Raw genomic sequence first — 13,315 nt, 5'->3', positions numbered from 1 at the left:
TGCGCATTCGTAATTAGCCAAACATACAAACAATTACAGGCAAATGTTGTTCAAACCTTAAGCAATCTAAATAAAAGCTCAACATTCCATTTGTTGCGTAACCTTCGAGTGAAACATTGCTATATAATATTAAATTGTTTGGCGCCGCTTGTACACCTATCGTAATTTTTGCTATAGCCTGTTTGGACAGGCAAAATAGGGGGCAAAAACAGCCGATGTTCAATGTTCAAATGAAATGAACAAAACATAAGGAAAGATTATATTCTTCAAACATATTGTCTTAAGATTTACATATTTTTTTTAATTTAGCAGCCCGCTCACTAAAATATAGCAAAAATTACAATCGTCGTTTGTCTTATGATTGGCGACCCATAACCTGTTTACTTTCCTGTGAAAATTATAATTGGTCGCATATATGACGCCGTTCAGAATAATATTTATGCAGAAAGCTTAATGATTTTAGATTTGTATTCCTTATTAACAGATTTGTTGTATTTATTGGCTCCTGAAATGGCGCGCGACTACAAACACATTTTGTTCAAAAATGCCACTTTTAGGAATAGACTGGAATAGACAATCAGTTTACTTTTAAGACGAACAAATGAAGCGTCACGCCAATGTTTCTTAAACTATGTACCGTGGAACTATTTGTTTTTGGGAAAATAAATATATACTATTCGTGTTACAAATATACCTGCGAAGTGCAAAGCACGCCAGACTTCACACTATCAAACGTATACCAATATAAGGATATTTACCGATTGACTAATTAGCAAGGGCCGTTAGATATTGAATACTAGCCTACTACATCTTGCCATAATGTCACAAGAATAATTTTGTTAAACACTTTTCCTTGCACATAGTCCTGTTTTACCATATCTCAGCTACTTCTGTCTTATCCAAAGTGTGCAAAATAAAGTATGTTAAAAATATATTTAAATATTGCCTTCCTAAAAGAGAGTTCTTGTAAAACCTTTTTCTCTTCCAGGGGAAGTTTATTCTTTATATGAATTATTTAAGTAAACCTCATCTCTACACCTGACTGGCGAAGCTCAAAATCTGATCGTAGCCAAGGCGGACAAGATTATATTATCTGATCTGTCACCGTGATCCAGAACATAGACACAACCAGACGCATGCAAAATTAAACTGATTTTGAGTGTCAAAAAGAGTGAAGATGTCTTCATTTATAATTCATAACCAAAACTGGCACCGGCAATATAGTGAAATTAGAGGACCGGATGTATAAAGCAAGATGCGTCGAACTGCCTTGGCTCTTACATTGTTAAAAGGTAACTTTCAATAAGTTTTACTACAAGGGAAAACGTACGAGCATCGTGGTGTGTAAATTTGTAAATGGTTTATTCTTGCATCAACTCTTGCCCATGTATAATAAACAGGCTGTAAAACATATTCCCATGCTAAATTGATCTCAAAACTAAAAAAGTCACACTTTTTGTTATCCAATTTACGGAATGGCCCTAATTCAGAATTTCACTCATGAATGAAAACTGATGATTATACTTTAAAAGCATCTCATTCATTAGTAGTTATGCTTTAAGCAGATACTATTTTATACAAAGCCCAATAATCACTATAACTTTGTTATAACCTTGTGGTACATGGCTGCTCTTTGGGTCATTTCCCCAATCTTAGGATTCATCGGTTTACAAAATGTTGGTTATGAATTTAAAAGCAGTTTATAGTTACCTTTCTAAATCACTTATTTCATAAAAGCGAATATAGGTAGACCCAGTCTGTACCAAAATAAGATCACATTACACCACATAGGGGTGAGGAAATTTTTTTACCAACCGGAGCCGCAGTTTGAAATTTATGAGTTAAAAGAGTCCCATAAAATGGATTAAAGATTTTTTGTACCATGACATCACATTAGACAGGGCTCTGCTGGCTACAACATCATTTTTTAAAACATAATGGTAACAAATGATAAATATGAAACCTTCACGTACATAATGTGTATTCTATGATTACGCCCTTCTGGAGTAGTACACAGGGTTTTTTTAAGGTTTGGTTTGGGTGACCGCTAAGTAGTTTTAAGAGACCGCAAGTGCTTCATTTAAATACCAAAAAATAGCCATATTTGCTTAAACGAATTATTTATTAGGCTACTGGCAGTGCACAATCACAGAACAAATTTTTCAGGTTCTATCTCATGCAACAAAACAGATTCGCAATCCTGTTCCCATCCGCCAGCTTTCATTTCTTCGTTGTTTGCACATTCCAACGCCTTCAATGCTCGCACTGTCACTGTTCGACTGTTCGTCGGTCCTTTGTTTTTTTGCCACTTATCAGCTATCTTTTGTGCCTCCTCGTCAGTGAGCTGCTCCGGACCGTTCATCGAAATGTTGATTAGAGCATTCAGGGTGATAGCCTATTTTCGTTGCTTGGTAGCCTATTTCGTTGCTTGGTTTTAACACGACATAGAGTCGAAAATCATCGCTCTGGCCAGGCGGTTGCTAGAGGAATTGACAATGCAATGCAGCAAAGTAGATGCAGCTCTGGAAACATTTGCTGGAATACGTTGTCTCGAGCAATTTCGCTGCAGACATCACCGGGATCTTGGCAGAACTCAAATTCTGGCATTGTCATTCTATCTTTCAACGTTTGATAGTCATTTAGTACTTTCAAGGTTTGTTCAGCAGGAACAATGTCAAATCTTCTGATAAGCAGCGAGAGATCATCATTCCCATAAAGCTGGCGCTGAGGGGTATCAAGAGGAATCTCATTAGCATCAAAGATTCAAAAAGCAGAGAGTACCTCAGGCTCAGGGAAACGTTCTTCGAGATTACAGAGCAGTGCTTCACAGTATGTTTCTGTGGTGAATCGCAGCAGTTTAAAATCGTCTTCAAGAAGTGTATTTTGAGATCTTGGTAAAAGTTTTGAAATCTTCTCCCAGTCAAGTTTTAGGCTGTTTAAAACCTGATCTGAATTGGCAATGTTCCTAATCTCTTTTTTGCATATTGAAAGTGCTGACTGCATGTTAGAAAAGTGAAAACTACCTTTTTGAAACAACAATGATAACTTGTTGAGATGGACCAAAGCAGCATTCAGCAAGTAAAGGGAGAAAAGAAAGCGTTTGGAGCAAATTAAATGAAGAATACCAACTGCTGTGCAATCTTTCTTCTCGGTAGCAAAATATTGGAGCGTATAGCGTGTACAGCAGGCAGTTCTGCTTTCATTGCGATTACAGCCTGACCATGAGATAGCCAGCGAGTACGGCAGGCTTTAACTAATTTTCGCGCAGACGAATCAACATCAACAGTTTGCATTTCTTGTAGTTTTGCGGTCTTGAGCGGCGAAATTAAAAAGTACTTCCACGTCTGGACTAAGCCACGTTCGCAATCCTGGATGTGTTGTAGCTCCTTTACCGTGTCCATACATGCCAAGGCTAAGCGAAGCGCATGGCAGTGCACTGTGTAGGTAATCGGATTTTGTGCAGTCATTTTCTGAGAGATGGAATTTCGGCGGCCTATCATTGCAGCAGCTCCATCGCATGCAATAGCGACATGTTTACCCACATCAAGACTGCAGTCAGCAGCGACCTCTTTCCAGAGTCGGAATAGGTTGGCAGCAGTTGCCCCGCGAGCGTCTATCCGACGGATATCCAAAAATGCAGTTGCCTGGCGTCCCTTTTTATTGACGTACCGTACTGAACAAATGTAATATATGCTGCAAAGTAGCAATATCGGTTGTCTCGTCGACCATGGTAGCCCAGCATAGGCTTGGCTTGACATCAGCAACGATGCGATCAGTCAGATGGTCGGAGATGAGCAAAATAAACTCCGTCACTGCTGTTGAACTGATATATCGCAGGCCACGAAGCCGGTCATTGTGACCAATGCGGTCAACCTGTGTTTGCAAGGAAGCAACTTTTCGATTTGCTACTTCCTCTTTCAGTACCCAGTAAATTAGGTGTACTCTCTCAGCCACTGTTTTGGTTTTATTTAATACACGATCTTGATACTTTGTGTGAAATAGCGAGACACGTTGGTTCTGTTCCAGTTTAACTGCTTGCTGGTGTTGCTCCGAGCTCAGATGCATATCCAGACGAGAGGGGCGCTGAGGTCTGGCGGGTACGCTGGTGTAAACATCAGCAAACTTGCCTCGGCCAGTGATAGCTACTGGATGCTTAGAGCAAAGCAAACATATTATGCCTCCGTCAGCATGGAGGGCGAAAACGTTCATTCGTAGAGCAACATCAAAACCTTTCAGTTTAATCCACGATTGAAATATCTTGTTGGATGGTGCAGCTGGAACAGTTGTCGACGATGCAACAGAGTCGACTGCTCTTGAACATTTCAGCAGAATTGCGGTCATTCAGTAAAACACAATCAGAACTTGTGGTGCTTTTGGCAGATGTGGTTTAGGGGGTTAGAGCAGCAGTACGTGTTTTCGGTTTACCAGAAAAGAACTGCTTTATACTTCGATTGTTAGGTTTACTTTAGAGGATAAGCGTTTACGCTGCGACATTTTCACCTGAAATAACTTACAAAAACTTAAAATTTTTAAGTTAAAAAATAGAAAGAGTATTTAAGAAATAGCCTATTCTAAATTTTATCGCAAAAACAATCTTTCTATCTCAAAAATGCTCAAGATAGCGACTGTCACGTCTTCCTTTTCTTTTACCAGGAAAGAGATCGCTGATCAATTAACGACTGAATAGTTCTACTTCTGAGATCGCTGATCAAAATCTTCAGAGAACTGGCAAAAAGGGCGATGTAAACAACAATAGCACTTGCAAATAACGTATTAAAACTTGATAGCAACTGTCAGCACTTCAACGTATTTCTTAATTTCTGTCATATGCCGCCTTATATAATGCCAAAATACTCTCCCACCTACGAGAAGCTTCGGTTAAGTTACGTCACAAACAATTGTTAAAACTAAACGTCAGGTTGAGTAAATACGTTTATGACATCATAAGCTTCATAATATTCAGTTTAAGTCAGAGAAGAGTCCAGAAGGAATGGAATTAACTCGAATCTAGGTTTCGCAAGAAAAGCAATTATTACGTAATTTCTGATTTCAAAGGTTACTTTAGGACAAACATTAATCTCTAAAGATGCGTTACAAACCTAGGCATTTAAACTACATACAATCAACGCAACATAAAATGAATTATTCGACAAGGCACAGCTTAAATGATAGCCGCCAAACAAGTTTGCTGCACAATCAAACAAAGTGTGCTTGTTGGCTTCTGCTTGTTATGTTTCCACACGTAAAAACTGATCATTATGCGCCATAAATCAGAAATAAACATTGACGAGTATCGAAGGTGCGCTTCTTTTGTGAATAACTCTTTGATTCAGCTGTTAGCTGTACCTCCACTTATTCTTTTTTCCGGACGTGAACTATTAATCGTAGGCTATATTCGTATTATCGACAAGACATAGCGAGAAACAACCATTACTTTTCTACTGTAGTTGCAAGTCCAAATTTTGGGAAACCTCTGGAGAAATTTGGGGACTTGAAGTGGGATTTGACTTGTTGTATATTTAAAAAGTTGTTTTGCAAATGCCTTGTTACAATACTGCTGTTGATGGCTTGTTTGGCAGTGTGTGTGAAGCAGGCGGGTTTAATTACAAGTCTCATTAAACTAATTTGCCTCGACCAATCAACCTCACTATTACTTCAAGGTATTTGCTGCAATCTGATTACAAATCCACACAGTTTTTGTTGGCTGGTGTTGAGCTGGCCAGCCAGAAGCCGGCAAGCAACACAACCGCTTACTGTATTAACTAGACAAGACTGGTTATTGGCTGGACACAAACTGATTATATTGATATAACGCGCTGCTTATATAAGTGAGAATTTTGCATGCACAATAAAAAGGGCGATACGGAACGGAAAAGCGGAAATGATTTAGAACCCGTAGCCTTTCTGGCTGGCGGGAACTGTTACAGCAACGCTTTCACACAGGTGAAATATTTTTATCTATAACGGAAATATGTGTCACGATATAACAATATTCATGTGTGAAACAGCCAAATGCTTTGTTCTCAGATTGACAGCGAATGTTTTGGAAAGGCGTGAAAAAGTAGCAACATTTTTGATTATACACTTTGAAACGAACACAACTCAAATAAACGTCTGAAATACTTAACATCTTAAATGACCACTGTTGTTACAGAATACTCGGCCTTTTGTTTTTGAGCCAGGGTGCATATAAAAACCTGGCTATTTGTTTTATTGTTTGTGTTGTTGTTTTTGTTGTTGTGAAATGTTTGTGAAAAACGTTGGACGCGAAATGCGAGAATTATCCGATCTTGCGCAATATGTGCTCTGTTTTTGATTCCTGTTTCTTGATTCATTTTCTCTTGTGTGCCCTGTTGATCCAAGTTCTTTTGTCTTGGGAGACGCTGAATTGATGTTAGCTTTCGCTGGATGGCGATCTCGTTGTTTCTTCAACGCGCCGGCAGAGCTGTATTTTGGTTTTGTAGGCAGGAATTTTGTGAATCGGTGGGGAATCCCCTGTTCGGTGTTCGACAATTCTGACGTCACCGGAAATCATTGGCTGCACTGCCCACTAGCACGTCGTCCAACGCTTTGTTGTGATGTTTTCTGAAAATCAAATGGTATTTCGGCAGCTATGTTGTCCAAATTAATTCAGAGTACTCTGCTGCAACTTTAGGCCATTCAAACACTTACACTTTGATTTCAAATATTTTTCTTTACTCATATTTTATTTTTATATGTCTATATTTTTTTTTGTTTTTATATATATAGGCGCTTTAGGTTATATTTAAATTTCGAGACAAATTTATTACTGCAATATATAATTACTCACGTTACACATATCTTGCGATTCAATACAATTACACATATATTCTATAGCGATTACACATTAACTCAATCTCGGTTGTACACGATTTTTAAAGCGACATTTTCATAGCGGTATTATTTTTTCATTTTCGATTCATTGGCGATACATACAATGATTTTAGTTATAACAATTTTCACAAGTGAAACATTTGTAATTAGTGCTCGTGCAACGTGTATTTTTATTGAATATAAGATTGTGAAAAAGTACACGTTTTCAAGTATTTATATCCCTTTTTCCAATAAACCGATTCTGGAAAGAATTTGGTTGGAAAAAAAAATCAAAATTTTAATTTGCAAACCTCTCATTTTCGAATGTCGTAACCTCAAAGAATCCATTGAAAAACTGACGCATGTGGAAGGCGTATTTCGCAAATGATCGTTGTTCGGTTCAGGTTTGTCCAAAAATATAACAGCATCATCTTCGCAATTTAAAACCTCTGTGTTTTTTAAATCCAAAGGTAGAGCATTTTCAAGCTTTGAACAGAATACGCCGGGTGATTCCGACTTGACTAAGTCTTCTTGCTTTTTAAACGTTCTGTGTATAGGGCTTGAAATCACACAGTCGTCAGTGCAGTTTGACTCCACGGCAATTACGGGTGAAGAATTAAGACTCGACGACGAATTTTCGTTCATAGAGTGCGAATCCAAACGCTCGGTGGCGCCAGGCGAAAGAAAAGACTCCATTTTTGGCAACTTGGTGGCGCTGTTAAGTTTTCTTGATGACGATGAGGTTCGTTTCGGCTTAAGGTAGGTGTGATTTGAAGAGGGGTACCTTAAATTACATCACTTTTTAGCTTTATATTGTATATGCTGTAGGGTAAATTTTTAACTTGAAGGTTTAGTTTTAAATGTTAAAGAAAATTCGATTTTAGAAAAGGAAAGAAAGCCACGAACACAAGAAGAAATAGGTGTACACGCTCTGTTAACAAATTAAACAGAATTAAAGTTTCAAAGAGGTGTGATTTGAAGAGGAGTACCTGAAATTACATCACTTTTTAACGGTAATTTGTATCTGCTGTTGGTTATTTTTTTACAAAATGGTTCAGTTTTATTGGTGGGATAAAATTCAATTTTAGGGACAGGAATTAAGCATAATACCTTAAAAGAAATCAGGAACACAAATACAAATCGGCGTAAAAGTTTAGGGTCTGTAAACAAATCAAAACAATGGGGGGATTCACCTCTTTGATTTTAAAAGAAAATTAAAACTTTATAGTTTCAAAAAAATAACCCTTGAGCTAGTTAAAAGAGGGATTTTCAGTACTTTAGGTGTGATTACCTCAAGTCAGTTTTATGCTGCTGTTTTTTTTATAAACGCCATTAATACAAAAGGATTTTACCTTTCCTGCGGAACTTTGATAGAAGGCTGACTGAAGGACTAAGCTCGTTGGATGAACAGTTGAGTGTGGATTCTTGCTGGTGTTTGGGTGACGGGGCTACTGGTACACATGGCGATTGTGTAATATTTAAGTCGTTCTTCTTTTTGGCACCTAGAGTAGAAAAAATACTTTAAGCAAAAATAATGGAAGTTGAATCACAATATACCGGCTAGCAGATCAATAAAAATAACGATTCCAAGGCCGGACTTGGACAACTAGATAATGCTAGTTTTCTAATTCAATTAATCAGTGAACAATTATTCTAATTCTAATCTAACATGTGACTAGCGTGCGCTCTTATTTACTTCAGATCTAATTCGGATTTTATTAATAATGCTACATTGTCGGCATTTTTCTCACAGTTGAAACAAAGATTCTAATTAATTTACACTGTTTGGTTGAAACAACTTGCAGGTGATTTTTATAGCCTGAAAAGCGTTTTAGGCTATGCTAAAAGGTATAAATTTAACACAGGAATATTTGCCTTTCACATTCTTATGAGAATAAGTTGCGAATTAGACTAACTTTATGGTGAATAATTAACTGTAGTTCTAGTTAAAATTTTGGTTTGAAAGAATTCAGTAATTTTATTTCTAATAAACTTTGGAGCATAATGGTTGGAGGTTGTAGTAAGACGTAATAAGAATATCAAAGCCCATACAGAAGTAGGTATCATTTTGAACGTTTCGAATAACTCCTTATTCATTTTCAACATAGAGGGAAGGCCGTCAGTACCATCAGTGCCTGCTCTCTATGTTGAAAATGAATAAAGAGTTATTCGGAACGTTCAAGATGATACCTACTCCCGTATGGGCTTTGATATTCTTATTATGTAATTCTAATAACATTTGAAAAACTGTGATGCTCTAATTTAAAAAAGTTAAAATAAATCTATCCTGATACTTTACCATCAACTTTGGGGGAGGCGGTGGCCAGGGTTCCGACCGCATGTACCCCTCCCCTGGTAAACATGGCCAGCAGGGAGGACTTGACCGTCGCTAGAAGGGGTTTCTCCCCTTGCAGAAACACTTGTCTCTTGTCGGGGCTTACATTTCAATGTTCAGAACAACAAAGGGGTACTGGTGCCTGGAAAAAACGTAGTTTACATGTTTTAAAGAACAGACTAATTATTATGAGTGATGCATCTTAATGCCACTCTGCGAACGGTCATTCTATTTATTTTTCGTTTGCCATATTTTCAGAAATTGAAAAGAAACGCAAAAATTGAAAAAAAACGCACGATATCTTTGTGACACAAGTCAGAGGACAAACATTGAAAAAAATAAAGGCGTCGTCATTTCCACATTTTATTTTATAGTTAGACTAGAAACTGTTTAAAAAATTTAAATTTACTGGAATTTTGTGCAAAACATGTAACCTAGGTTTCGTGAACTCTTAAGATTAATCCTAAAGATACTTTCGTTTTATCCTAACGTTTCTTGCGATCAATACGCCAACGGACCCCTCACAAGTTAATCTGTTATTACTAGCCTAAAAGTGCACTGTTTGTATTTTTGATTAGCTTTTCAGTAAGACATTTTGTAAATTGAATAAAATTAAATAATTAATCATTATTTTATATGTATCAGAAATTTTACCAATATCTGTTTAAAAAGCTCGATTGCTATTTGTTTTAATACTATGAGTTGGTATACATTAAGATAAATATAAGTCAGTTTACGTAATGTACGGCCTATTTATAACTATGTAACTTATAAAGAGTGACAATGCTACCAGTACTTAGTATAGTGCTATTTTGTTTGTTTTTTGTATGTTTTGGCTTACCTTAGTAAAATATTTTCAAGCTATAAAGGCGCCATGTATACCATTACTTAAATTATGACGTCACGTTGTGACGTAACTTGTGACAATATCTCTGAAAATTTCTACTGGTCACTTGAACACAAATCCTTGATCCGGCATTTCTACACAACAAGGCACATAAATTATATTTTATAAGTGGGGTCCGTTTTGCCCCGTTTAAAAAAAATCGACAACAAAAGTTAATTTATTCAGAAGGTATGCTTCTTTCAGTTCTTTTGTTTAGCATAGGAGTAACTTTCAGTAAGACCTTTCAGTTGATACCGTATCCATCAAAAAATATTTTGTGAAACTCGTAATATAGCAGTTATCCCTTAAAGGGGTCCATTTTGCCCCGCCTTCCCCTACATATTATTGAAAATAGGGATAAAACACGACTTTTTCCATACAACCTAAGCTATTTTTCTCACAAATTATACAAAATTTAATAGTTTAACTGCAAGCTTAGACAACCTGACCTGGTAGCCTACACAGGGTGGCCAGATTAAAATTTTAAAATAGAGCCAAACCGTGGATGAAAAAAAGCGAGAAAAAGCCAAACATTAATTAAATAAATTTAAACACATAAAAGGCTATTAAATAGTTATAATAAATAAACTTTAAGGTTAAAACTTGTGTGGTATGGCAAAATGACTTTACATAACATGTTCACAACATACCAACCAAAGTTAATATTTTTTGTCAAGTTTTCTGTTGAAAATTACTTCGATTAATGAGCTCACCCCAAAGGACGGTGTTTCTCAACTTTTTTGCTGTGTGCTAAAAGTAATAAAGCGGGGCTTTGCTAACTTAACCCACTTCACTTAACTGTTTGAACGACCAATACTTTAAATTTAGTATGAGCCATTTTCTTTGTATTGCTTGCAATTTTCACAAATGTGTAAAATATTGGGGATCTTGCGGTTTGATATTTAGAAAGTAACGCAAAGAATAAAAATATACAAATACCGCATATCATATTATTTGGGTTAATGTGCGGGTTCGAGTTTGGGTGGGTCAAGTATTATTACGTTTATTAATAAAAATGCTTGACCAACCCAAACTCAAACCCGCACCTTAACTCAAATAATATGCGTTGAGGAGTGCGGTTTTGTAGGTTTATATTCTTATTTTTTTGCGTTACTTTTTACGTATCAAAACAAAAGAAAAAGAGCCCTGAATCTCTTGCTTAAATGCGTATTTTCCACGGAACTACACGGAACTACAATGTAGCTTGTAAATGCATGTCAAAGCCAGAGAAATAAAAAATATGCTCTTGTATCATCATCAGTTATGTACAGTGACGTACGGTGAGGTTCCTAGATGGTGAGGCACAAAGTCATGTTTTTCTTAAACAACCGAAAAAACGGTATCGTACTAGGCCTAATCAAAATAAAAAAGTTTGAACTTTTTTTGTTTAGCTTTTGCCATTGTATGAACTGCGTATCGAAAACCTAAAAAATTAGCTGGCAAACCGTTTCCAGCAGCAACTGACTGAGTTTTAGCGCAATACTCAAATACCATTCAGAGAGCAAAAACAAAATGATTAAAAAGTAGTAAAACTACATTAATATAGCAATGACTACATTGTTTATGACGTAACAGTGCACGACAATTGAAGGTGTGACATGCCTGTGATCGACTGTTGTGGTAGAGTACTGCTCATAAAAGCTGCAAAACAAATTATTATTACGTAATAAGAATATCAAAGCCCATACAGAAGTAGGTATCATTTTGGACGTTTCGAATAACTCTTTATTCATTATTATTCTTTATTTATTTTTGATGTTGAAAATGAATAAAGAGTTATTCGAAACGTCCAAAATGATACCTACTTCTGTATGGGCTTTGATATTCTTATTACGTCTTACTACAACCTCCAACCATTATGCTCCAAAATTATTATTAAGAGTACAATATTTATTAATTTTTGGTTGGCCATGGCCCCCTTGGCTACGCTCATGACAGCCACACATCCACTCCCTTTTTACCAAGCTCTTTAAAAGTTGTGCAGTTGCGTGTTATTTTTTTGTCCATTTGTCTGATGCAAAACTTTTAAATTTGCAACAGGTCTGCCTATATTTATGACTTCAACTTTAGAGCTTTACACTACAAGAAGTCAATGTACACGCACTATGCGAGTATTCAAGCTCGACAAAAAAAGGTTTCATAGCGTGGATGTCACAACTGAGGCATACCTCAAATCATAGCTAAATCGTTGATCATGTTTTCCGAGAGAATTTGCGAGTGCCTCACCTGACTGCACGTCCCTGGTTATGTACATTAACAAAGGATGACAAAGGTGCCTATTAAACTGTTCCACTCTTAACTCTAACTATTTTGATGCCAACTCTTCTGACTCTAAATCTTCTCAACTTATTTTTGAAGGCACTTTGTGCAAAAAACGCTATGTCCCCTGTTGCCGTTTGGATAAATAAATGTTTTATATTAGATATTAAAGGTCATGTTTATGAAGATACTGCTCCTCAAACCGCGTTTAATTTTTTTTTCTAGTCAAGTTTAATTTTACAAAACGCCTAAAACTTGTTGTTAAATGAAAGTACCGGTAGTATATAAAATCGTTAAAATGTGCATGGTTAGAGAATGAAAGTGTTGAACAATAGCTAAGAAGAGGCACTGCAAATAAAAACATTAGTTATGTGTTGTATATAAAACTACTTACTGTATATATGAAGCCAGTGATGTCAATATAATTATGTAATCCTTTTATAGTAACATTAGTATGCTAGATGTGATAATGAATCTCAAAGTTGTCTTGATGAAGAAGTTTTGATATGTACTCGTATCATCATCAGTTAGTGTCAATTGTATCATCATCAGACATTTTTGTATCGCAACATCTTTATTAAGATTATTTTACTTTAAGATTCATTTTCAAGCTACATTGCAGATCTGTGGGTTGAGAATAGCCTTTCTGTTGTGACTTATGTAATTTTTAAATTCCCAAAGTTTTTCTAAAAATAAAATTGTTGAATTAAATAACGATTTACAGGCTCAGATGTAAATCCATTGATTAATTATATTTTTGGGCAAATGTTTGGTACAAAAAGGACCACTGGTACTGCCACCAGCGAACAACAACAAACGGATTTTAAAAAACAGTCTTATGCAATGTTTTTGTAAGTGAAGCAAAATACAATTTAAAGAACACTATTCTGATCTATGGAATAACCGAATCGGTCAATAAAAAGTTGGGGCAATATAAGATTAGGTTTTAAGGAGTTTTACACTAGTGGAATTAATTTAAAAGGCACTAAATACTTTTTTCT

General features: G+C 36.2%; 1 protein-coding gene across 1 annotated transcript; it reads right to left on the bottom strand.

Moving 5' to 3' along the window:
* Positions 1-6,488: 6,488 nt before the first annotated feature.
* LOC146148635 (uncharacterized) lies at positions 6,489-9,272 on the bottom strand. The gene is made up of 3 exons (XM_083387663.1): positions 9,134-9,272; positions 8,187-8,336; positions 6,489-7,618 (listed from the first exon to the last, which is right to left on the bottom strand). The coding sequence occupies exons 1-3, from the start codon at positions 9,195-9,197 to the stop codon at positions 7,476-7,478; spliced, it is 357 nt and encodes a 118-aa protein (XP_083243789.1). The 5' UTR covers positions 9,198-9,272; the 3' UTR covers positions 6,489-7,475.
* Between the last annotated feature and the right edge of the window lie 4,043 nt (positions 9,273-13,315).

This window comes from Ascidiella aspersa, chromosome 4 (assembly GCF_963924565.1).
Source record: "Ascidiella aspersa chromosome 4, kaAscAspe10.2, whole genome shotgun sequence".
NCBI lineage: Eukaryota > Metazoa > Chordata > Ascidiacea > Phlebobranchia > Ascidiidae > Ascidiella > Ascidiella aspersa.
Note: the sequence above shows the minus strand (reverse complement) of the source record. Positions and strands in the feature narration are given on the sequence as shown.